The sequence below is a fragment of the Protopterus annectens genome, chromosome 1.part0, assembly GCF_019279795.1.
Source record: "Protopterus annectens isolate FY-2018-M chromosome 1.part0, PAN1.0, whole genome shotgun sequence".
Lineage (NCBI taxonomy): Eukaryota > Metazoa > Chordata > Ceratodontiformes > Protopteridae > Protopterus > Protopterus annectens.
This window is the reverse complement of record NC_056725.1, coordinates 1,199,283,911-1,199,311,591: the sequence shown is the minus strand read 5'-3', so window position 1 is coordinate 1,199,311,591 and position 27,681 is coordinate 1,199,283,911. Positions and strand designations below refer to the sequence as shown.

Here is a 27,681-nt window from a genome sequence, read left to right as displayed (position 1 = left end):
TACTTAATTTCTTCCTTTTTCCTTCTAACCTTAATTGGTATTATCTTCTCTTATAATTGGAATTGAGCTGAAGAGCATTATGTTTTTTGTACACTTATTTTCAAATAAACCACTCAGCCGTTGAAAGCATAGTGCACTCTGTCGATAGTGCATTGCTTTGAAGTAAGTATATATAGAAGTGACTTCCTTAAATCTTAATTTAAAGAAAAAGCTAAAAGATTTGCTAGTGTATTGTAAGATTGTAAGTGCACTTATGGTAGAGATGCTTGCTCACTTTATGACTTACCAGTGCAGCTGCTGTGGTTGCTCAGCTTGCTACATTTAGTGATGATTCAACATGGTGCTTTCATTGCTTCAAATGTTGTACTTGTGACTGACTTATCTTCTACTTTATGCATTTCTGCATATATTTAAATGAATTGGATGTCATTGTCTTATTTGTGTTGTATTGAGTGGTGGCTGAAAAAGGTTTTGTACCAGTCCCTCCAACCCCTTTATCAAAGAAAAAAAAATACATTGGTACCTTGCAAAGATCGTTTTAAAGTCAGTTGTCAGAATAGTATGTTTTACTTCATTGCCTCAGCAGTGAACAGAAGTGCTTCTTACACATGGTTATGGTATATTTATTGTGTAGTTAATGATTATTGGTGAAAGCAGTGTTATACAACTGATGTATTTCTTTCAGACATCTACCACTGTACCTGGTTGCAGCCTTTGTCAAGAGGTTATCCAGGCTGGCCCTCACAGCGCCCCCTCAGGCACTACTGATGGTAATCCCATTTATATGTAACCTGATCCGAAGACATCCAGCCTGCAAGGTTCTGATTCACAGGCCTTCTGGGCCAGAAGGTATGAGCCATTTCCCAGTGTCGGAAGTCAAATGTCAGAACCTTCCTTAATGAATTTGGATTATTTTTTCTTCCATTCCAGTTTCGCATATCTAGAGTCTGTCATTTTTGGGCATGTGCACAGTCATATACCACACTAGAAGAGTATGCTTAGCCCTTAAGACCGCAGTTTTTTTTCTGTTGCTTGTACAGTTTGACCCTGAAGCTGCTGCATTTTTGTAAATGTATCTTAAATGCTTGGTTCCCAAATTACAAGTCCAGCTTTACACAGCACTGTCTATGCTGTTTGGGAGCATACTACTCAAATGTTAGTTCTGTGCCTCTAAATCCCTCCTAAAATTGGTGACTTTTGGAGCAAAGGTGATGAATTACATTTAATAAATAATGACAGTAATTAGAGTTGTACACTTGTTTTACTTTGGAAATACATATCAGTTCAGATTCTCTTATTCTGTCATTGTCTCATATTAGTAATATTGGTATTTTGAAAAGTATGTGTCATTGTTCCTGATTATTTGTTGATTTGTCCCTGATTCTGTTGAAAATTTGTCCCGGTTTGGTTGAGGTCTGTGCTTTGGAGTGGAATATTACATGAAGCACTGGCATGCCAACATTACAGCCTGGGTTCTCATAGAAACAGGAGGAGTATCTTGTCTGTCTGACAGAGAGTGACAGCAGTGGAAAATTCTCACCAGACTGATTAGCAGGCACATGTTTGCTGTAGTATTCACTGCAGTTCTCACTTTTGGGATGCCTTGCATGCAGGTTAGGCCTGACTGGCTGACTTGACTTCTAGCACTTTTACCTTTCTGCAGGGCAAAGTTCAAGGCCCTTTCACCCGTGTATGTAGCCATATGATTTGTAGCAGTCTTTGTCCATTGGTCAGCCAGCTTCCCAAAGTTAGATATGTACCCTATAGGAGACTTCTCTTACCTTTTTATGACTACTTTTTTGAACCTGAATGTCTGATGCTGATTATTTTGATTCTGAGACTATATTTAAACTTTATACTGTGTGAAACAAATCCCCACAAGGATTTCCACAACATGTTTGTTTCACCTCAGCCCAGAGCATATCGTGGGCTGTTGTCCACACTGTGCTTCATTCATCATGAAGGCAGTCTGTAAATGGCATTGTTTCTGAAGCAGGTTCCCTGCAGGAGATATCCAAGGCTTTGCATTTCACTTTAAATTCCTTCAGAAATCTAGGTTTTACTGTTAATGCCAGTCCAACCTGACACTCAAAACAAAATAGGCTTCTTGGAAGTGTGCCTGGACACCTCCTTCAATGGGGCCTTTCCACCCAGCTGACAAAGTGACCCATCTAATATGCCCTTTTCAACAAATTTGGCAGCAAAAGGAAATGTCAGCCTCCTTCATATTGTTGTATTGCATTGTGTCCTTCTTCAGAATCAAGCCACTGTCCACTTGCAGAATAAGGGAGTAAAAAGCCAGAAGTTGTTTTGATAGCACCCTTTTGGCTAAGGTTGCTTGTGGTTTCCTTTGCTGAGCAACCTAACAGAGGGGTACTGGCAAGGGCTGCCTCAGTGTGCAGACCTAATAACTCAGAACAAGGGGATTCCTGTTGCACCTTAGCCTGGCCACATATGACAGCTTATATAATTTTTCCCTTAATTCCAATTAGACCCATGTATTCAGCAGCTGTGCTAAAGTGATGAGAGACTGTTTTTTATATGGAATTTTCTTAGTTTTAACTGCACTTGGGTATTACATACTGAGCTACAAGATTAGCTCTGTTTGCAATCTGCCAGTGCAGTAATTTAAGTCAAATGGTCAGAAAGTTGTAGTTGAGCATACTTATCTCAGCAGTCAAGGGAACAAGGGAATTCTGTCTCTGTACATGGGTCTGCTTTTCCATTCTATAAGACAGCTTGAAACTCCTGTGGAATATGGTCTTTTAGGAAGCAGAGTTTTAAAATCGCTAAGTAGTGATTTAGTGTAGTGTGAACATAACATCCATTGGCCAGCATTAGAAAACGTGGAATTTGTGGAGGAATCAGAGTCATATGAGGAAGTTAGAAGTCACAGTGGGGTGACCTTGCTGTTTTATGATATTTCATTAAAGATGTTCACAAGAGCTGAGATTAAATGTGGTTGATTTTACAATTAGGATGCGCTGTCCAAGTACAGCTGTGGAACCTGACTAGACTATTTGGAATGTACATGAAAAAGTTACACATGGCACATTTAACTGTGTGGTTCTTGCATGACCAGCAAGTGGTCTTGGACCTTTGATTTGAGCGAAGGCTGTGGATGACAAACTCTAGTAACAGTTTGTTAAATCTGCAGATTTGCTGTGCATTTGTACAGAAAAGCATTGTATGTCGGCAGAAAGAGAGCACCAGGAATGGCAAAACGGGGGTGTTCCTCCTCAGCTGACGTGAGGATGATGTCACGAAATGGGTAGAAAGTGGGTGGGAGGGGGGTGGGCAGCGTTATGGGAGGTATGAGGGGTGTGGCCGTAGTCCAGTTTTAGCCCAACAAAAGGTAGGTGGCAACCCTGTGTGAAAAAAAAATGGTGGAGTAGATTGGATTCATAAAGGCTAGATTAGAAATAGAAAAGGTAAAATGTGTCCATCTGGCCAGACGCTGAATTTTTTTTCCCAAATACCTTTATTGAATTATCAGTTGTGACATAGGCAAATTTGCATTCATATACTAATAAAACTCTATTGACATAAACATTATACTTCACATATATTGCTATATATCATGTAACCTAAGCAATATTGCATAAATTATTCAGTTCCTGCCTTTTTCAAAAATATCTTTATCAAACTATCACTTACTACATAGGCAATCATATATAAATGAAAACAAACCACACCTACACAGTCCTAGTTGCAAGCATTTTACATCACAAACCATACTGACACACTCCCATTTGCAAACGTTATATATTACTTATAATCTACCCAATTATTCTCACTCACATTATGTAGCTCATTTAAGTCCTACCACCTTTTAAACCTCCTTCCTCCCTTGTATGCATCCCCCCCCATTCCCATTTTTTCATATGTACTTTGCTTCTACTCCTTTCTGTTGATAAAATTCTTGATGTGCTGTGAGAGAGAACATATTGTGGAACCTGTGGTAACAAGATAGAAAACTTTTAAGCAGCAGAGAGGCCAGCATTTTTAGGGCATAGTTATTTTGAAGTCACAATTAATAGTTTATAATTTAGGGAGTTTGTAGAAAAGTGCAAAGAAAGAAATTTAATATCCTCTCCTGCCATGCAGAAGGCATTTTATGCTGAAAAGTGCTAAGTTTGAGAGAAGCAAATTATAAAATAAAACTGCGTTTGAGAATAGCATTTTTGCATATGAAAAAGCAGAGAGAGTAATGTTTAAATTGAGATTTGTTAGTTCTCTCCGTGAAATAGAATGTAAATGGAATGAAAGATCAAATAGAACAAGAGACATCAGTGTATGTATGCAGTCCTCAGAATAAGTTAGTTGGGCAGGCAGAACCTTCCACAGTCTGAATTTTGCACTTGGTGGTATGTGAAGGAGGTTTTATGTGCTTAGAGAAAGGGCACCCTACCCATTAGACTATAGCGAAGGGCTTATCTGAACTTTTACGTTTGTTAAGCAAGTGGCTGTTTTCATCAGCACTGATTTGTAACCATTATGTTAAAATAAAATGTCTAATTGTAAGCTAGCTTTGAAAAATTATTAGAACTGACATTCAGAAAGTCGTGAGTTCATGAGTTACATGATTTGACTTGTGTAGTATAAGTTTTTGCTTCCCAAGAACGTTTTTTTTTTTGTTGTTGTTGTTTTTCAGTTCTAGTTTTGAGATAGATGAATAATGCTGAATGCGGTGAGGGTAAGCCATCTGAAGCTGTAATTTTGATATTACTTAAAACACAATAATTATACCTCATTTTAGCAATTGTAACAGTAGGAAGGAATCCTTTAAAAGATAGTGATGGAATGCTGTTATAAATGTAAACTTCACTTGTACAAGCACAAGGTGATCTATAAAAAACTGATGACTATGATTTAGCGAGGTAATGTTACAGGGTCTATATTAGATGAACGAAAGTTCGTCTTAGCGAATGCTCACATGAGCGAAAATCCAGGAACTTGAACCTGCAATTGCGGGAACTGCGCCCCCCACACCCCCCGCTAAATTTATATTCCAACTCCAAGATTGCACTACAGTGAGAAAAGGGGAAATATTCCCATCTTCATTGTACCGAGATCTCACAATTGCGGTTTCGAGTTCCACAGTTTTCATTCATGTGAGTGTTCGCTAAGATGAACTTTCGTTCGACCCATGTTAGAGTTTTTTTGCCATGTGGTTATGGCCTGTGTTAAATATAGTAGTGGGCATAGTAAAAGCATACAAGAAGCTGGTGAATTAACAGCATGTTCTTTTCGTAACCATAAATGCCTAGATTGACTAATAAATAGACTGTGTATCAGTATACCAGCAGAGGTACAAGAATAGTGTGAATAAATGCTTTGTGTATTAAATATGAAAGATGAAGTTTGGATGAGCAGGAGATATGAGTAAGGGGGCTGTGAATTGTGTTTTGTGGATTAATAGTTAAAGGAGTGAGTTTGGTATGAGTATTTAAGAGAAGCAGTCTTAGGAAAGAAAGTGTTCTTTTTAGTGCCAGTGTTTTTTATAAATTTTTTTTTTACCTATTACTGATATTAAGAGTTAAGAGGATGTTATTTTGATGAGGTGAGCATGCCTTGTGTATAACAAAAATTAAAAAAGAAAAAGATATGCGTGGTGAAAAAATATCAGTCATACCAACTCTGCTTTAAATGACAAAGAAATGTTTATATTAAAAGAAAATGGATAATGGAAGGAGGCTGTTTCCTTATACCCCGTTGGTTTTACTGATAGTTGGTTGAGGTGATCTGAAGACCAATCTGTGCATGATGTTTACTAGTGAAGACAGCTGATTGATACTGTTTACATTAATAAGAAGGAATTTGTTACAGTGTAACAAATATGTTTATAGGTAGTCACTAGATGTTGTAGTGAGACCACTGTGGAGCCAGGCTCAGTTGGCCTAGACTACATTCTGGCTAGAATCCTAAAATAAGCAAATTGAGGTAGAGGGAATCAAACCCTGGATTACAGGAAGTAGCTCACTAACAGCCTGTAGCCTTAATCTTCAGTGTTAACTGTTAGACCAAAATGAACCTAGTCAAATGGGGATTGAACCCACAGTGTTCTGATCATCCAACACCAAAGACAAGTGTTCGACCTGTTTAGCAACTCGCACTACTGAAGTATTACATGAATTAAATATACCACTTGTGTTGAGTATTATGAGCCCACAGTTTTGTTGTACGTTGTGATTTTTATTTAAGTCAAATTTTGTGTTTGGGTCCTACTCACAGCCATACGCCGTGTGAGATTTGTCAGTTTGTCCCTAAGAGACTCCACAGTCACTTGTTGATTCTTTCCATTTACCTGGAGAACCAGCAATTTGAAGCTTTTGGGGCCGGGTACCATGGCCAGATCTACATGGCCTGATGTTCAGTTGTGACTTAGAGGGAGCCAAAAAGGCGTGAACTGATGTTGCTGCTGTCCATCCTCCACCAGACTTCTATCGGGTTGGATGAAGAACTCTAGGACTGTTCAGTGCCACACTCTACTCCTGCTGGTGCAAACTCATTGGAGGCCAACATATGGAGATGCCTAACTGCACATCCACTGAGGCTGTGCATAAGTCTGTAGATGTGGAGGGGGAACCACAATTGATTATTTTGGAGGAGCCTAGGGGGATTCCTGAAATTCTTGTTGGGAAGAGGTGCCTGGTACCCCCAACTGAATTTATGCAGTGATCTGAGCCACCTAGATTTGTTAAAGCTGATGTTCTTTTGAAAAAGAAGCTGAAGACTATGCATATGACCCCTGTGGCTAAGGATACTCACAAAGAGTGGCAGGATTATACTCGGGCTGTTGATACCACCTCTAGGGAAGCTGCAGCTGGTTCTGTGATGAGGCAATATTCTTGGTTATGCCTCTAGGTTCTGTCTGAAGACATCAAGGTTAAATTTATTGGAGTCTCCTTTAGACAGAATCTCTTTGGCACTGCTATGACTGAATCATTTAAAGATAAGGGTAAATTGATGCAGCACTTGAAACAAGTCTAGGTGTCTCATGTTCCTAAGTTTCAAAGAAATTATCCATCTAAGCCTTCTTTTGTTTGTAGGCAGTCTAACCAGCCTTCTAGGGGAAGAGGGCTTCTAGGAGAGTTTTTCCAGATGAGTCTTTTCAAGATGCCAAGAGTCAAAAACTGTTCTGTTCTTGACAAATCTGATTTTATTTGACATTCAGCCATACCTATCCCTCTGCCAGATTCCCCCATCCTTAAGAACGACTCTGTTCCTGTTTGTCAGCAGATTACCACAGATGTTTAGGTGCTTTCTGTTATCCAAATGGGATATTTTATGGTTTGGAAATCCGTTTCGCCATTATCAGGCCTTCCTCAGCCTCCTGCTTGTCAGCTCGCTCATTTTCCCTTCGTTCTGCAGGATCTGGTGGTACAGGGAACCACCCAACCCAATATACTGTGTCAGCAGGGAGCAGGCTTTTATTCCAGGATTTTTCTGGTTCCCAGGAAGGTGGAGTCATTGGGGCCCATACCAGAACTGTCTCTTTTTTTTTTCTAACACCATTCTTAAGGTTCCTTCTTTCAGGATGTTTTCTTTTCAGACACTTTTTTTCTCTCTGTTGCTTCCTCAAGCTTTTCTGATGTCTGTTTCTTCCTCTCATTATTATTTCTGTACTTTGCATTTTGGTTTTTCTACAGCTCCAGTGGTCTTTATCAAATGTCTGACCTCTGTGGTAGCCTCTGACAGACTTCAGGGAATTCATGCATTCCCTTATTTGGACAACCTTTTGATTCATGCTTCCTCTCAACAGTTCCTGCTTCAGGATCTACACTTCATTATGATTCTCTGCAATGTGGGTTTCACATTCCAGTCTCATTGTGTGTGTTGACTCCCTCTCAGGACCAAGTAATTCTGGGTTGCAGGATTCAGACTGTTCCATTGTTGGCTTGCCTGCCTCTTCCCACATTTCTTTCTTTGTCTGCTTATTTCCAGTCTTCTCTTCCTCTTCCAGTCCTTCCTGCAAGGAAATTTCTTCGCACTGTGGGGTACATGGCATCTACCATTCCCGTGGTTCCCTTTGCCAAACTGTACACATGGAAATTCCAATGGTATTTCATATCTAACTGCTTAGTGCGCACTGCATCTCTTATGATGTTAACCTATTTTTCCATCTTACCTTTAAAATCTGAAACATCTACTCCAAGCACATCAGTTACTGGAGAGCCCACATTCTGCTTCTCAGTCATCTTGGGACTAGTGCTTCTGTTTTGCTCCTGGTGAGAAAAAGAACAGAGTACATAGATTCCTGACCATTTCTGGTTGGAAAGTGTCTGTTTGACCTTCCTGATTGGTCTGGTTCCTATTCAAGGCATCTACCAGGAAAGGTCTACAACAAGCCTACAGACCCTTAAAACATCTGGGACAAAATTGTGCATCGCCAAACAGACCATGGCCTTTTTCTCATCTTGGGATTGGTGCTACTGTTTTGCTTCTGGTGAGAGGAGAAGCAAAGGAGCAGTGTATCCCAGCAGAGTGTAGCTGTGGTGAGATCAGCACTAATAAGTATTTGTCAGTGCCCTGTGTAGCCACAGACACCTTGAGTTGACATTTTTGCTGTAAAAGCACCATTGAAATTTCCCCAATACCTAGCTGCACACAGGACAGCTAGTTTGCAGTGACAAACACTGCCTCCAGAGTTACTGGATACCCCCGACATTACTTTTTATATTCTCATTCCAGCTGTCTTAATCAGTTAAAAAAAAAAAAAAAAAAGTTGCCATCGATATGAGCTGTCCCACTATCTCAGTTAGCAGCTTGTTGGATATGGGCATCCTGAGGCAATGTAGAAATTGTCTCAGGTTTACTGACAACCAGTTAATTCTCAAACTGATATTATATGTGAGCAATGTATTTGCACAATGTCCCTGGAGGTAAAGTTCTTGCATAAAAGCACTCCTAATGTCAGTAAGGATGTCAGTAGTACACACACTGTACCCTTCACACACAATTTAAAGCAGACACACAGACCCACATATGCTGAGGCACTTGAATGGTAACCTTCCTAAACCCCAAAGATGACCTAGATATAGTACACACAAAACACGCACTGCAACCCCAAATGCACTGTTTCAAGACAACACCCACAGCAACACATACAGCCACATCTTATGGAGCCTCTGCTTCTAAATAAGGCAGGCTACCACAGAATTCAAAAATCTAGTCATTGGAGACTCCATTGCGAGACTTACTGATGTGTCTGTCACCAGGTTAAGTAAGGAGAAAGTTGCGGTCAGTTGCTCATCAGGGGTCAAGAGGCGCCACATTGAGCAAGCACTGAGGTCATTGGACCACAGGTACCAGTTTGACTCTGAAATAGTCCGTGTGGGTGAAAATGATCCGAGATGTACCTCCCTAGAATATATGAAGAGGGATATCATGGAGTTTTTGGAATGTGTGTTCCAGGCTTTTTTGAGCCTAGCATTGAGCAGCATTTTACCTTCTCCAAGAATGATGCCATAATTTGAACAAAAGATGACTTGACTTTAATACTTGGCTTAGTTTCTGGTGTCATTCTAAGGAGGTGTACAGTGTTTCTCAGAATGGAAGGTGATGGTTAACAGATCACGCTGCCTTGCCAGGGCTGGTCTGCACCGCTCCCCTGTACTCTCGAAGAGTGGCTAAAACATTGTCCTCCTCCATAGTGTCTTTTTTAGACAATGCCAAACTGAAAGTACTTCTGGCATAGCAAATCAAAACCAAGAAAATCAAAGGTGTTACTGCTCAATGCTAAGAGTCTAAACAAAAAACTCCACTTTCTAGATTCTCTCTTCACCCTAGAGAATGCGGACATCTGTGAGGTCACTGGGAAATGGTTTAAAGCCACGGAGAGCACACAGTGCAAGGTTATAATGCCCTACACACATTTAGATCAGCTACTGCACAGACAGGGACTGAAGGTGGAGTTGTTTCAATTTGCATAAAAAATATAAACCTAAAGGCTGGTCAAAAAGGACAATGCACTTGAGCTTATCCATGTTCAAATCACAATAGGTAAAATTCAATACCACTTCCTTGCAAGCTGTAGGCCCCCCCATGACCCAGGAAATCCATATCATGTATTTAAAAGTATTGGAAACCCTCACCATCCAACCCAATACTATATTCATGGGCAACTTTGATTACCCAACTATTAACTGGGAATCGTATGTGATACCAAACATACAGCCATAGAGATTCCTGGATTTTGTAAACACACATAGACCAGATTGTCAGTACACCAACAAAGGGTATAACCATACTGGATCTCATTTTCACTAATATGGTAGAGTGCTGCACACCCCTAGTCTAATGTCATCTCCTGTAAGGTCAGACCACAAAGTGGGTTGTCTTTGAAATAAAACCTGGAACCTCAACTAACCATGGAATGTTCGGGTACTACCCTAAGGCTAACTTTATACTATTAAGTGATAACCTGGCAAAATTTCAAGTCCCCATAAACCCTGAGAACACTGTTGCCTATGCAGAACTGTTCATAGAGTCACTTTACAAGCATATTAATAGCTGCATTGAGGCAGCTGTACCCACCAGGAGGAAGTATAGAACTAACTCAAAAAAAAAAACAAGCAACCCCGGTGAAATCACAGCGTGAATAAGGCTGTACAACAGAAAGAAGAAAATCTTGACAAAAATTATGAAGTGCAACACCCAGCAAGATAAAAGCACTCATTCAACTATGCTAACACCTCAAGAGTACAGATAGTTTACCAAGGTCAAATTTGAGGTAAATTTGGCTTTCCAGGCCAAAGTCAACCACAGGGCATTCTTTAGCTCTGTCCGCAACCTCAAAGGCAGTACACAATTGTGTGCAGAGCTCATTATAAATGGAGCCACCTATACTGAGCCAGAAGATGTAGCAAAACTACTATCTGACAAATTCAACTCAACCTTTATTTCCTCTCTCCCCATCAGCCTTCCTTCGGGAAATACTATCAAATAGAACTCCCCCCTGCTATCAATAGGGAACCGGTCCTTCATGATCACTCTAAGGCTAAGAACATGCATCAGTGGGCCCAGACATTATCCTAGGATGCCTTCTAAATAGCATGAAGCATGATTTTTCAGGCCCTTTGGAATTGCTGCTTAACTTTAGCCTCCAAACAGGCTTCATGCCTCATGAATGGAGAAAAGCAACAGTCATCCCTCAGCACAATGGTGGGCCATCTACAGACCCTGGAAACTATAGACCCTTAAGGCTCACTATTCTCATTTGCAAAGCCATGGAAAGAATCATCTTGGAAATGATGAGTAGTGACATAAGAAGCCTCCAGACACTGGACCCAACCCAATTTGGTTTCATCACGGACAAGTCATGCCTGCTCAACATGATGGACTTCTTTGAGAAGGTCATCAATGTATGAGGGCAAAATGGTTCACACTGCCTACGTTGACCTGGCCAAGACATTAGACACATTCTCCTACTTGGGCTTTATTGACAAGCTCAAGAGGTTAGGCACAAATCCTTGTCATCCAGTGGGTAGGCGGCTGGCTCACAGACCGGACCCAGGAAGTTAAGAATCTGGTAGTCCACCTCTACAAAGAGGCCAGTGACAAACTGAGTCCCTCAGGCAGGGGATTGGTCCTGGGACCACTCCTTTTTGGCATTTACTTCTGTGTAGTCAAGGCCAATGCCAGTGGCCTTTGGCTGACTAAATTTGCTGATGGTTGCAAATTAGGAGATGTCACTGACTCACCCACTGACACAAATGTTCAACAGGAAGGGCTGACACAGGCAATCAACAGGTGCCAGAGACATGGACTGAAATTTAATGCAAAGAAATGCATACTAGTATTCTTCGGGAAGTTCTCCATCCCTTATTACTATCATATTGACAGCACACCACCTAAGAGTCGACCTAGTAGTCAGTGACTTGAGGACACACACATACAGTATCTAGGCTTTTGACCATCATGTGTCTGCAGTAATGATGAAATCATTCTATGTTGTGTAACTTATAAACAAAAAAAAAGGTATGCGGTGTAGGTCCAAGGAAGTCATTGTTCCACTGTTTTCAGCATTCATGAGACCTATCATTCAGTACAGTGCTCCTTTTGCTATGTACCTAACCAGGCATATCCAAAAATTGGAACATCCACAGAGGTTCCCCAGTAAAAGAATAGAGGGTGTAATTAAGGTTTACTAGCAAATGACTGAAAACCAAAAGACTGAATCCCAAAAAGACTGAAAATTAAAAATACTGAATGATGGAATTTGCCCGAATGCCTGAGGCCATAGGGGTCATTAGCTTAGTAAACGCGTATGAGCCTAAGACTGTTTGGCTCCAGCAATGCCACCCTCTGGAGCATCTGGTTCTTTTGCCTTGTCTCATGCTAGAGCTGCACTGGTATAGTCACCAGATTTCCTTGAACCTGGGTCTGCCTTTTCAGATTCCTCTGCCTATGCAGAAGCTCTACCACATGTGCTTCTGATCATGGTTAGGAAGCCTCCTCCCAACAACCTAAAAGTCCAGGGTCTTTGGTCTCATCAGCAACTGGCAGACCATGTCAACATCAAGGAGATGTGGGCTCTACTTCTAGCTCTCCAGGCTTTTCACTCACTTTGTGTTCTAGGTCCTTTAATGTTTTTTACAGACAATACCGCAGTCATGTGATACATCAACAAACAAAGGGGCACAAAGCTCGTTAGGCTTGGGATTTTGCAGTTTGCCATCACTTGATTCTTCAGGCGGTCCTCATTCATTCAGAGCACAATATTGTGACAGACTGAGCAAGTCCAGGAAAATCCTCACGAGTGGATGCTTCACATGGAGGTGTTTCTAGACATTCTACATCCGTGAGTTACTCCTTGGGTAAATTTTTTTTGCCCCCCCTGAACAGACAACATCCCAAGTTCTGTTTCAGAGTGACAAGTCCTCTGACTTGGAAAGTGGATGCCATGTCTTTTTCTTGGAGGGGATGTTTCTGTATGCCTATTCCCTTCTTCACCTACAACAAAGGGTCCTGTACAAGATCATGTGGGACATGCATGCAATGTTACTGGTGACTTTTTGGCCCAGATATCACTGGTTTTCCCTTGTGTTTCACCTGTCCGGGGGCAATCATTACAAGTTACCTCACAGGAATGATGATCTCATGCAAGACTAGAGATTTCTCATTTACCCTCACTTGTCCGTCCTTAAATTAACACTTTGGGTAGTAGGATGTTGATTACCTTTAGGCACCAGTTTTCTGAGGATGTGCTTCAGGTTTTGCAGGAGACCGGAAATCCAGCTACTAGGAAATCATATGCGACTAAGTGGAAGAGATTTTCTATTTGATGTCTCAAGCATGACCTAGACCATTTTTCTATGGGGATTCCTTCCTATGATCCTTTCTTATTTGTGAGTTGCTGAGTTCTGGCTTGGCATATTCATCTGTTTGTCAGCCATTTCCACTTGTCTGCCTCTGAATCCACCTTAGGTTTCTAGTTTTAAAGTTTGTTTTTAAAAGGCTTCCTTCATATTTGGCCTCCAAGAAAGCCTATTACTCCTCCTTGGGACCTTAATTTTCTGCTTGAGGAAGTGACCCAGTCTCTTTTTGAGCCTGCAGTTTCTTTTTCCCTGCACTGTTATATTTGGACTATATTGTTGGCACTTCTGCCAAGAGGGTCACTGAACTTCAGGCACTCATAGCAGTTCCACTTTTTTGGTTTTTCACAGGGATAGGGTGTCTTTCTGTACCAGTCCTTCTTTTATGGCCAAGATGGTTTAATTTGCCCATGAATCAGTCCATTCGTGTTCATCTTTTTTTCTTTTACCTTGTCCATAGAATCATAATGAGAGGGTTCTTCAAACCTTGGATTTGCATAGAAAGCTCCAGTATTTCTAGGGCAAGACAAAACATATCAGGAAATCTGAGCAGCTTTTTGTTTCTTTTCATGCCAGGAAATTGGATTTGGTGGTTTCTAAGCAAACCATCTCCTCCTGGATTTCTAAGGCCATTTATTTTTGCTATTCTGTTCATGCCAGGCAGGTTTCCTCTTCTCTTCATGTTATTCTGCTAGAGCAGTGGCCTCTCATAGTGCTTTTTTCAAGGGTTTGGTACTAGATCCATTTTGGAAGCTTCTTGGTCTTCTGTTCACACACACTCTCCAAACATTACAAGTTGAATGTCCTTTCTGGGTCAAAGTTAGGTATTGACAGGGCCATCCTTCTTAGGTTTTTGGAAGGCTTTTCTGTACCTTCCTACTTATACTTTCCAGCATCTTTTTTGTACACCCAAAATTAAAGAATACTGCAACTTTGATAAGCATGAACATTGCACAGTTGTGTAAGGTCTTGCCATAACCACAGATTTTCTAGTTCGCACTGTTGCAGTATTATGTCCCTCCCTACTATCCTGTTTCTGTTTTTCCTTCTGGATGAGGGGCCTGTCCGTCTTTCATCTTCTTCCCTTCCTAGATGTGTGTTATTACTTCCCTCTGGGGTTGATCTAGTTCTGGGGTATTTCAGTTATGAGGATTGGGCACACGTCATATGTACCTTATGCCTTGCACATAGGACATGCGTCTAATGTACAACTCCAAGAAGATGTAAATGCTCTGATGTGCTGGCTGGAAGTTTGTCTATTCTCAGCAGGGTATCCCAAGAGGAAAGAATAATGCAACAGTGAGAATTAGGTTGTTTGTACAGTGAAGCCTTTCTCCTCGGGCCTTAGCTGAAAATGGGTCCTGTGCCCAGTTGGACTTTCCGGGTAAAGAAAAAAGAAAGTAAATCATACACTCCACCATAACTTTGATTATAGCGACATTCTTATTGGTCCTTCAGTGCTTTTGCCAAGGATTCTACCCCTCCACTAAAAGTCATGTTCAGCCTTAAGACAGTAGTAATCCTGTAGAACAGCTTGGGGATTAATGTCCTATCGCTGACACCAGTTGTTAAAGATGACTGTGAACAGGTGGATTCAGAGGTTGCACAATCCTGTTCACTACCAAAGTTCCGACTGGATGTTCCGTCAAAGAAAGGCATGAAGTAGACAGCCTCCTTCAAAATGGAGTTGTCCAGGAAGTCTCGTCAGACCAGGGAATTCAGGGTTACTACACAAGATTAGTTTTAGTGTCAAAGAAAACTAACCTCAGGATTATTCTGTAGTTTTATGCTTAATGATAAAGAAACATATCTAAGTAAATCACAACTAATCCTCAACCCCAAAAAGACACAGTTAATGCCATTTACCAGTAGCAAACATTCACTGACCACACCTCCTTTTACCATTCTCTCAGCAAACACAGGCATCCAACCAGTTGAGCATACAAAACTCCTTGGCGTGATAATCAACCCTCAGATTTGACCAACACATAGCCATGACAATTAAAGTTCACATCAAACTTGACTTACTGTACAGAAGTAAGCTGTTCCTCACTGACAATACCAGAAAAGCCATATCCAGAACCTTCCTCCTCTCTACAGTCCTATATGCTTTCCCCCTCTTTACCAACTTAAAAAAAAATCAGACTTAACCAAATTGGAAACTTGCTACAACAAAATGGCCCACTTCACAGCCAGCCTTCCCCACCAAACCCACCATTGTATTGCTCTACATAAATTAAATTGGCTTGAGCTACCTAAACTTGTCCATGTCTACCAACTTAAATTCACACACAATATCATCTTCCATCCTGACAGTTGCCCATCCCTCAAGGAACTTGTTCCTTAGTCATACCCATGAAGTCGAAGATCTGCAGATAAACTTTCTCACAATAAAAGCTAACAACACTCATGGTAAAGCCCTATTCTCAAATCAAATAGCTAAATTATTGAACTCTCTACCCCACACCCTCCAAAACACACCTGAATTTACCAGTTTCAAACTACTACTATTTGAACATGTATCCAAGAACTGGCATTGCTCCTGCCCCAAACCTGACTGACAAGATATCTATAACTCTGTCAACACACCGTCCACTCCTTACCTCATGTTTTCCCTCTCCTCAGTGTTTATTACCACACCACAAAAAAAAATATATATATAATAGGAATCTCATTTGTTCATAACTGTTATTTAATATGTACACAGTATGGTGCAGCAGTAGCGTTGTTGCCTCACAGCAAGAGGTTCTCCCGTTTGATTCTTGGCTGGAGTGCGGGGAGTGCCTTCTGTGCGGAGTCTGCATGTCCTCCTCGCTGTTGGGTGGTTGTTTGAAAGACATGCGTAGATGGGCATGCCTTCGTTGAAGGTTGAACGTCGAGCTGGCACCTCGGTGTTTGTGAAAATCTACTGCCAATCATTTGCGGACCGGAGTTCCGCTGTGGTGACCCCTAACTGGGAAAAGCCGAAAGACCAACAACAACTATTTTTTTCTCAGTGATCTTCACTGAAATGCTTGTGTGTTTTTCTTTTTGAACCTGTAGCTACTAGAAAACTGTATTGAATACTGCTATGTAAAGACTAACTAGATGATGTGTATTCTCTGTCTTACTGTATGTATACTGTTGTACTATCTAATTATTGTATTTTGCTTATATTTCTGTGGAGCTTTTCTTTCTGGGCCTCTGCTGAAAATGGGCTTCTGGCCATTTCGGACTTTCCTGGTAAACAAATGTAAATAAGTAAATAATAAACTGGTATGTTATAAAACAAACAAAAAAATCTGAATGTTCTCTGACAGCAGTAGTTCCCCATTTATCACTAGGAGATTGAATGTACTCTTGTCCTCTAGGACACATGCATATATGTTAAGATTGAGAAAGACTCCAGGAGGTCCTCCCCTGTGGTCTCACTCACAGTCCGTAGACTGTTCAAGTGTATGGCATGTGTGGCAGACTTGTCTGTATACGTGAATTCTTGTTGGTACGACCTGGAGAACTTGTACAGCATTTTTTCTTGGTGATCAGACTTAAGTTCCCTGGGCATCACATTCAGCTTTCCCAAATGCTGTCTCTAGTCTACAAAGTACATTACCACCTGAGTGTATACTCCGGACACAAAGGTCTGCAAACCTTTTACAAAGGACTGGATCAGTATTCTGTACTCTAACCTGACACAATTGCACCAATAGAGGCATTCCACAAAGCATAGCTAACATATGTTCAAGTCCATTTCAGTTGCAGACTTTGTCAAAAGAAAAATAAAAAAATCCAGGGGCAACCCATGTGAGAATTCACAACCCAACTAGTTACCCAGCTCTTTCTTCCTTTTCTTGAGTGGGGTGGAGGAAATTACTAGGGCAGCGGTAGGCTGCTGGTCTCCTCAGGAATCTTAAATCCACATCTTTTTGCTGGAGTTCTGTGTAGTGCCACTCTTGCAAGTTCTCAGTTTGCTTACAGGGATTCATTGATGGTCTGCACGGGCAACTTAGTCCTCCCCTGGATGCATTGAAGCCATGAAAGCTCTAGGATTATGCTATCTGCCATATTGCTATCACAGTATACATCTCATGGTAGACCAACATTCTGACACAGATTGAGCAGAAACCTGCTTTTTCCACATAGGTGATCATAAGACCAGCTAACTGGATATTCCAGAGATGGGGATTAAAGGCAGTAGACCACCTCCTCCTCCTCACTGTCAAATGCGAAATGTCATCTGTTCTCTCATTCCTACTCAGAACCAGAACATGAAAGACATCCTAGTTGAGACATTGCCTCAGGATCTCCATTATGCCGTCTTCCAACTTTCTTGATAATCAAAACCATCCAGAAAGTAAAAAGGCTGCAGTCTAAACTGACCTTGACAGCTCCTTTCTGGCCAGTTATAAGTATGTTTTCCCCTTTAGGCCCTGTATGTTCTGGAGGGACCTCTTGGGTTATGACCTTTTTAGTGTGGTCACTAATTCATCCTTTGGACAGACTGCACCTAGATATTAGTATCCTGAAGCTCTCAGCTGGGTTTCTCTTTTTCTGAACATGGCCAGCAACCCATGTTACCCCTTAAAAGCAGAGCAACTTTTGTAACATCATTGCAGAAATTGTTCATTAGAAAATATACAAGGAGCTGTAGAAATAGTTTGCAAATTAGGTGACCTAGAATGTTCTCGCCCAGGCTCATCCATCTTGGAGAAATATCCAGTGTGTCTTGCAGAACTCTTTGACAATGGCCTGTGTAAGTCCACTGTTGAGATACAATTGCAGCTATTCCTTATTTTATAGGGTATCTCACTCTGCTTTCTGACTCCATGTATCACCAAGGAAGACATTCCTAGCAATTTTCTAAGTTTATAAGATCACTATTTGAAATTTGCCCCTATTTTTGGGGCTGTATTAGTCCATTATTGGCTTTGTCCAGGTTTTTTGTGCTAAGAGGTTGAGAGCTATGGTGAGAACTGAATTCAATAAATGATAGCCATTTAAGTTTCAGCCTTCCTGTCTTTCAAGAAACAGCATGACTTGGTATGTTGCTCTGACTGTAGTACACAGGGGTCTGGGTTCAAGCCTTGACAGCGAAATGCATGGCAGTAGCACAGCATTTTATTCTAGCAACTTTCCAAGATTATACAAGCAATGTTTAAAATGTGTCCCTGGGTTTTGGTCTTTTGTCCCCCCAATAACGTTTGGCTTTTTCCAGATTTCTTGTGCTCATGTGCTGCAAAGTTGAGAGATACAGTTGAGTGTCAAGTGGATTTTACAAGGAGCTAAGAGCTTCAGGGGAAGAAAAGTTTAGTGCTGCTTATGCTGACTCTGCTTGCATTGTTAATAGCACAACAGGTAGTGTACTTGCTTTTGATGCAGAAGGCTGTGGGTTCTACTCCCACAGTATGTAAATGCATTGCTGATACTGTACTGTGTTGTACTTTTAAAGGGGGGTGGATGCTGCTGCCCTGAGAATGTTATCTTTGGCGGACATACCTAGTAACTGTGAACCTATTATCAGTTTGCCATCCATTCCCTATTGCAATATTACTAACTTATTTTTTATGTAACGTGGGCAATTTATTCCTCAAGGGCAAGAGGCACTTTATTTGTAGATGAAACTATATATGAAGTTGTTTGCTAGCAGCAACCTCTTCATTGGTTACAGATCTTTTTAATGTGGAATTATTTAGATGACTTTTACTTCTGCAGAGATTGTGCGTATTTACTGATACTGGTGGATTGTAGAAGTTTGAGTAGACTTTTATGATGGAAATGTTCTAAATTGAGCCATTTGTCATTATTGGTGCATGCATTTTTTTTCATTGTTTACTGGAAAAATGTTCAAAACAAATTTAAAATGCCCTCTAACTGTAGTATATTATACAAGGAATATAATTTAATACAATCAGGAAGGGGCATCAAAGAACACATGTATGTTTCGTGTGCAAGGGGCGTATGATTTGAAAACAGCCCAAAGTTAATCTTTATCTGCCACTGGCCAGATGTATTTTCTTGGAATGTGGGTTTCAGTGCTGTTTCAATGAATGTGAGTTTCAAGGGCAGAGAAGTTTTAATGCCAAGTCTGTTTTCATTGTGAGACCGCATTGCTTTGTTTAGCAGATGTTTATTAGTATTTGTGCTGTAAAATGTTAAAATAAACCTTTTAAATGAAATCCAAATCATATATGTAAAGCAGTATGCACATTAGTGTTTATGCTAAATGAGGTGAAATAGCCAAGTAATGGCACATTGGAATGGCTGCAGGGGGGAGGCCCCATTTGACCATGATTTTGTGATGGGGGAAGGGTGGCAAACTCAGGCAGCCCCAGCTGAACTATGCCTGTCAACTGTCCAGATTTTCACAGAATGAATAGATTTTTGCTTCTTATTTTTGGTTTGTTCCTCATAAAATTTGTGATTTTCTGGCAAATCATTTATGAATGAAGTCATTAAATAATGAGAGACATGGAGTTTGACTTCATACCCTTCAGAAAAATGCATGCTAAAGCAAGACCTGTTATTCTGTCAACTATGTTTATACAAGAGCAATTTGTAGTGCTGTCTATGTTCCCCCAATATATTTGGCCTTGACAAGATTTCCTGCGTTGAGATTGAGAGGTGCATGCAAATAAATTGCTTTATAGAATTAGGTTTATCCAAACCTCTAAACTGTCCCCAATTTTGACTCAAAATGCTGATCTCCCCCTAGTAATCCCTCCGCAAAATGGCAGTTTTGGAAGAAAATGTGGAGGGTTTACAATTAATAAATAATTGAAATGATCAGAGTTATAGATTACTTTTATTTCAGAAATGCATGTAGATTCTCTAATTTTGTCAGCTGCCCAACGTAACAGTACTAATATTAAAAAAGTATCCCTTCTTTGACAGGTTCCCAGCTGTTTTGTGTGTCTATTTTATATTTTTGCATCACATTTTTGGTCCGTATTTCATAAAATTGTGGTTTTCTGACAAATTAGTGGCAAATCATTAAGGATTGAAGTTAGAAAATAATGACAGACATTTGGTTTTCAGATTTCATACCCTTCAGCAAAATCATACTAATGCAAGACCTATTATTCTATTATCTTTCTAAGTTTATAAGAGCAATATTTAAAAATTATCCTTATTTTTGGGCCTTTGTCCCACTTCTAATTATGGCTTTGTTCAGATTTCTTGCTCTGAGGTTCAGAGGTATGATTAATGTGTCAGGGCCATCTCCTTCAGCCAGAGACATTTCAAATTGTGACATACTTGTTGCACCCCACTCCCCCATGTAGTGACTCTGGATGTGTCCAAGCAAGGCAAGGAGCAGTTATACAGTGTAAGTGTGTAGAGTATCCCCCATCCGTAGTAAACACAGGTACTACAGTGGCTTTTCATCTGTCCTTGATTTTGCAGAATGTTCTGCTTTTCTGTCATATTTTATACTGTTGATTTATGCTTCTTCTTATTCAGAAAATGCATGTTGTTGCAGTGCCTGTTCTGTTTAAGTATCAATGCTTTAATGACCATCAGGTAAGCTTGTCTGAATTTGTAAGATGCAAGTAAGCTTTAATAAGCATACTGTTAAAGAATTACCAACATTGAAAGACTTTTTGTTGTTGCCATGCAGAGAATATTTACATAACTAGATAAGGTATAAGCCTTGGGTATTGAAATGCTTATGACAGTATTTGTAATAAAGGACAGGATTACAGTAGTTTCAGAAACTCATTACATTTGTTGGAGACTTGCAGTCATCTTTGCAGGCTTTACCTGTAAACTTAACAGAATGCCAGTCTATCATGTGTGGTCCACAACCTGTGCAGTAATCCTTTAAGCAATTTATCTTGAACTTGTTTCTTGTTTGCTGTTAATTTTTTACTTTGATCATGTTTTCCCCATGAAACAAGTAGATAGTTGTAAGACAGCATCAGGCAGAGACAGAGGGTCTTTTTTAGATAAGAAACACTTTTACAAGTGTGGGTATCACAGAGATTGCTACTTTCAGCATGTTACTTGGTACTTTTCTAAAGCTGAATATAAATTATAATTAGAACTAAAGTGCAAGGAGAAGTGGTTTGAGGCGAGTGCTGCTTGTTTTTTATACTTGATTTTGACTGGCATTCCAGTAATGTATTTAAAAAGTAATTTATTTTTTCATGCCTCACAACCTTTTTGTTTACATCTAGATATTAAGTAAGCTGTCATGTAGCCAATGCATTGAAATGTTTTTTTTTTCTTCTTCACTTCCTTTTGTCTTGATTGGGCTCTCATAATGATAGTTTGGCACCCAGGGCAGCGTTTTTAAAGTCCCAGTTTTTGTGGTTTTGAGCATAGCTCCACTACTTTTCTATTGGCCACACCCCTTCCCATTGGCCACACCCATTCAGCTGTCTCCTGCAGCTCCCATTTGATTTGAAGTCACCAGCTGCCACTGCAAATAATATAAGTTAGGCATCACTTCCAGATCATGATGTATTTTTGATACTAATATTGTCAAATGAATATTCTGTTAGAAGGGCTCATCTGTGAATATTATGTGGGGATTCGGATACTGTCCTTCCTTTTACCCAAGATGGAGACCATTTCTTATCGGGTATAAAATGCAAGTCATGTACTTGCCATACTGATCTGCAAGAGGCATGTTCAACCTCTTGGGGGTGAGTAGGCCCATCTTCTGGCTCTGAGCACATCATCCCAAAACTGGCTTGGTTTTTTCCCCATCACTTGTTTATCTGATGTTTTTGTGTTTTAAATGAAATGTTCTGTCAATTTAATTTGATCACTATGCTTATATATAACTTGCATATTTTTGTGTGTGTGTGTGTATATATATATACATATATATATATATATGTGTGTGTGTGTGTTTTTTTTTTTTTTTTAATTTTTTGTGATTTGTAGGGAGATGTTATGCTTCAAGAAAGCAGACAGAATGTTAGTGTTTTAATTTTGTTTATTGGTAGTTCTTTGTGGAAACACTCTGATAACTGTCATGAGTTGGTTACTTTTGTTCTAGGTCTTTCTGAAGATCCATATATAATGGAAGAGGAAGACCCAGCGAAGTGCAGGGCCCTTGAAAGCTCTCTGTGGGAGCTGAAGGTGGGTTAAATCTTCACATATGCTTGCATGTAGGCATTTACCTTAATATCATTACACATTTCTTTTTTTCTGTCATTGGAATACATTGTTATGTAACAGATCTACCTAAGGAATACAAATTCTTCCCCAAGTGAAGTGTAGACTTTATTTTTATTTCACTTGCTGAACTTCAAAAACACAAGTGCAAGTTGTACTTGATGAAATAGTGGACATCTTGGAATTTTGGTAAAATTGAATCCTCCTTGCAGAAATGTGTGGTGTCGTTATTATGCACGAATAGTTCTTGGACTTCTATGTGGTTCCATAATGAATACACGAGTAACATTGAAGAATGTGCGATTGACTACAAAACAATGAAGTAACATGGATTTTTTTTCAAATAGAAGGTTGAAGCACATAGTTGAATACATCATGGATGCACATAATCTTAGAGTAGAAAATAGTGTACTGCCTTGGGGAAAAAATACTTCTTTTTATACCCAACATAGAAGATTATGATTGGGTCTCGAACTATAACCAAATTATTATATGTTTGAGACATGGATGTCAAGAAATTCATGTTGAAAGCAAAGCTCAAGAGATGAATCTTTGCATCCATGCTGGGAACAGATAATAAAAGATTACGATTGAATCCTGCATTGATTGGAGCTTTATTTGTTGTATGTACTACTAGTTATAGAAAAAGAAAAAAGAAAATAAGTGCAAAGTGTTTTACTTCCTTTGAAAGCTAGTAAAGCACTTGGTGACTGCTGTCAGACGGTAACATACCTCTCACTTTATTTGCAATGATGAAAATTAGAGGCAGTTTTTGAATATTCCTCTAATTCACTTAAAAGGTAAAAGAGCAACATGTTTTGCATCAGTATGGCATTTTTGAACAATAAGATGTATTAAACTCTAATTTTGGCTGTTTTGACTTACTGCAATCTTCACTGATATACCAGCTAATAAAAATTACAAGGCACACAGCAAAAATGTGAGACAAACATAGTAGGTATAGTTGAAAGGCAGAGACTGCAGGCAGAAATGAACTGTTTTTCTTTCTGCTCCAGGTCTTTGCTGGCGAACACTACTCATTGTTCATCTGTAGTGCAGGACCTGATTGTAACAACCCTTGCTTGTAGGAATGGTTACACACCTCCAAGTCCTATTATGATTGTGTCTCACACTAGAGAGGCACTTAAGTTTATATCCCCCCCCCCCACATTGGAGGGTAAATGTTTTTTCTGAGGTTGAATGCAAATACTTTAGAGGTGATGGTTAACATAGTTAAGGAAAGTGAAAATACAGGAATTTGATTACTATGTTTATGTATCTGATGTATTTACAGAACACAAAATGCTTAACTGTAAGTATGTGTTTACTATAATATATATTTTGTAACTCCATGTATTTTCTAACCATACCAGTTAGTATACTCAACTTTCCCATGTGTTACTTGCGTGCGTTAGTATCCCCCTTTATTCCATTTTACATATTGTCAGTTTTTCAGCAGTTTCCACTTCACTGTTTTTTCAGTAACACTTTCCCTACCTTCTTTGACAGTCACGCCTGCCTGTTTAAGGTCTTCTCTCATGCACTCTAACCATATCTTGTCTGGACATCCTTGTCTCTTATTGCCTTTTTCCAGTCTTTTCCAAATCTGCTTTACTAAATTGTCTTCTTTTTCATGCAGGTATGATCAAATTGCCAAAATGGTTTCATTGACCTTCTGTGTAATTGAGGTACTGTTATTTTTAAAGCACATTTTTTTATGTCCTGTAAATGTGCACCTGGCAGGTTCTTCAGTTTTTTTGTACTCTGTTCTCTGTCTAGCCAGAATAGGAACTATGTATTGCTGTTTTTATTCTTCTATTTTTGGCGACCCATAAGGCAGCAAAGGGTCAGATCAACCCACTTGCCAGTTGAAACTGTGAATTCTGTTGCTTGCCTCCATAAGGAAGGAATTTGTTTGATGGACATCCCAGGTAGAAATCCGTGACCCCTTGCCACCCCCAAAAACCAGTGGCTTACCACATATGCTTCAGAGCTAACATGAGGAGCCCATCTGGGGCAACTCTGGGTCAGCAGTTCCTGGAACAAGACAGGTAGACATATAAATATGAAAGACTTGATGGTCTGTCTTACTCATCCTAAAAATGTTAGAGTAAGCCCATGCCAGGCAGTTTAAAGGTGGTGACCGGCAATGCCTTTATGTGATATGTAGGCAAACAAGATGCAGGTGAAGGGAGATGCAGTCATACTAGGTGTGCAGACTGGAGATACTAATATGGGAAACAGCTACAGGTTTACACCTTCAGTCTCAATCTCTTCGGGGTGATAGGCTGGCATAATGGGTAAGGTGTTTACCTTACTGGTGCAAAGTGCAGGGTTTGAGTCTCACTTGGGATAATTGGCTAGGCTTAAAATGGCCCACAAAGGCAGTTAGCCTAGTACTAATCTATGAACCTTATGACCCTATCAAATCACTTGTATTCCTTTGAATTAGAATGTCATGGTAAGCAGACTGTCGTACAGCAATAACTGCATTTTCAGGGTAATCTTGGAAACCTTGAGAAATAGTTGGATCTGTTCACCTCGGCTAAATGGTCACCATCTTCCAGTTTTCTCTTTCAGATATTCAAGGCACAATGTGTAGGGCCATGGATACCTTCAGTGCGACCTGGATAATGGGCTACTGTATGCCATCCTGGGAAAGACAGACAGGACAGTACTCATCTTGGTGTATGTTTTATAGCACATGATACTTGGTACGCAACTGTGGTGCAAAATGCATATCAGGAACCCCTGTTGCTATTTCTGCATAGCACTGTTAACACAACAGGAAAATCATCTGATACACTAAACACTGAGGATAACTGTTTAATCTGATGTTGTCAGTCTTCATTTATCCTTGACTGATGGGTTCTGTACCGAATATTGGAAAAGACTCTGCCTTGGGTCTATATTATGGCATCGAAATGCCATAACATCGAACACCTCAATGCCGGCAAGTATTCAGCAAAGATCACTTTCGCGATTTGCTGAATACTTCAAGGGCAAAGATGTAGTTGGCCAACTACACAATGTTGCCCTTTTCTCCACTGTAGTGTGATCTCGGAGTTGCTTTATTTAGTTAGAGGTGTGTGGGGGCACATCCCCCCACATGGGTGGGTTTGGTGTAGGTAGAATTAGTTCCATTGAATTGCGGAAGTGAATTTCACTGAATACTTGTCAGCACTGTGATGTTCAATGTTATGGCATTTCGATGCCATAATATAGACCCCTCTGCCATTACCACAGCTTACGGTGACCAAAAACTCTCGCGCTTAAGTCCTACCCACAGTGCCTCTCACCTAGTTTGCTCAGATTTTGTTTGCCACTTCCAGAGACAGATGCTTTTGCCAGAGCTGTTGATCTAAGTCAATTATTTTATTTATCTATAATGTTCTTTTCTCTAAAGAAGTTTTCACTTCTCTGTTTCTACTTGTTTCTATGTGATTTCTGCCCTTTCCTTTTTAGTCAATACAAGTTGCATTCTCTCTACTATCATTGGTAGTTCTCTCCTTTCCATACAGATTTGTACTCTTTTCTACCATTGTTGGTAGGTTCTTCTCATTGATTTAAAAAAAAAAAAATCTTGCTGCTCTGCTTTTCCTCACTGTCTTGTCTGAGTCTTTGAGTGGGTGTGTTCAACAGTTTGTCCTGGGAAAGTCTGTTTCCGATATCCTTTAAAGTTATGGTTGGAAAATCTAAAGGCCCTTGTGGTTTTTTAATGTGTGCCAAAAATGCTGCCAGAAGATTCCTGTCTCTGAGATTTTTTCTTTGTGTTTCTGTTTGAGCCATGTCTGTCTCAAGGTAGAGATAGCACACTCGCATTATGTTTCAAGACTAAATTAGTGAAACATCTCCCTCATCAGCCTTTCTTCTGTTTTGACAGAAATTTAGAGAACAAGTAGTTGTTCAGAGTCACCTTCTTCCTCAACACTGTCTTCTAGATGGCACTGAGCTTTGGTTTATGTTCCTCTGAACCCACTGCTTTTAACCATATTGCTACGATTCTGACAGGAACTATGGAGCTGATAGCCTTATCGGAATCTGCATCTTCGGCACCAAAGGATCTTCAGTTCTGAAACAAGTATTGCTTCGATTCTGACAGCGTCTATGGAACAAATAGCCTTATTGGAATCTGCATCTTTGGCAACCAAAGGATCTTCAGCTCCAAAACAAATACAGGATCAAGTGCTGGAATTATCAGAGTGGAACCTTCCCTTGGCGCTGACCCTCTCTGTACCAGTTAAACCTTTTTCAGGCTACTTCCTAAGACAGTCCACTTCTTACAGTGTTTGGCCCCAAACCTCCCAGCGCTGACTGTATTGATTCTGGAGATGCTTTTTCATCCGGAATTGGAGATTACTCTGAGCTCTTCAGCTTTTCAGATCGGAGACCTTTCAGGGGCTGCTTTGCTTGTCAACTCCAGGGAACAGGCGTTAACTCCTACTTCTTGGAGCAGTCCTTGCATCTCGGAGCATTGGCACCCAGTGGTTCAGTTTTGACGTCTGCTGCGGCAGTTGTCTCTTTGGGATGGGAAGTGACCTTTGTTCCCAAGGCTGTTCTCTGTTCTGCTGTCCCTTCCCTCTTTGAGGAGTTCAAATTTCGGGGCTATGAGGACCCCTATATTTTAGCCCCCCCCTTACCAGCATCTCCACCGGGATAGTGAAAACTCAGACAGCAGGATTCCTGGCTATCTGAACAATTCTTTTTCTGATGCCCCCCCCCCCCAACCCCTCAGAAGAGAGAGTGCAAGAGGAAGGGCTTGCATCCCATGGAGAAATATGTCACTAACGATACTGAATTCACTGAAGGAGAAGGGTCTCTAAAGTCACACACTTATGATGTCTCCTTTGGAGACATCTTGGAGTCACTAAAACAGAGGGGTGATGAAATCCCCAAAACCCTATCCTGGAGGAGTTAGTGTAACTACCCTTCAACATCTGATTATCTACCTCTTGGGTGATTCCATCCGCTGATGAGCTTATTCAGTTGAATTTTCAGCAGGCATAGAAAGATCCTGTCTCCTTTCATCACATCCACAGTACTCTTGACAAAATTATTTTCTTCTCCTGAGGATAAACAATTCAGGGCCAATGATCTGTCTGTGGAGTCCATGGTCATTGCAGCCATCTCAGGAAAGGTACTGGCTGGATAAAGTCCTCTATTCACCCACCTATCAGAGAGTTTCAGATGATGGATATGTTTGGAAAGTGAGTTCATGCATAATCGACCTGTCCCTTAAGAGCCCTTGAATTTCTGGGGA

At 40.3% G+C, this 27,681-nt stretch overlaps 1 protein-coding gene across 1 annotated transcript in view; it reads left to right on the top strand.

Moving 5' to 3' along the window:
* Window positions 1–27,681, top strand: part of NOC4L (nucleolar complex associated 4 homolog) — a 528,079-nt gene that overhangs the window by 313,041 nt on the left and 187,357 nt on the right. The window contains exons 12-13 of the mRNA XM_044065551.1: window positions 686–849; window positions 22,303–22,385. Coding sequence (XP_043921486.1) covers window positions 686–849; window positions 22,303–22,385 — 247 coding nt within the window. The remainder of the gene's footprint in view (window positions 1–685; window positions 850–22,302; window positions 22,386–27,681) is intronic.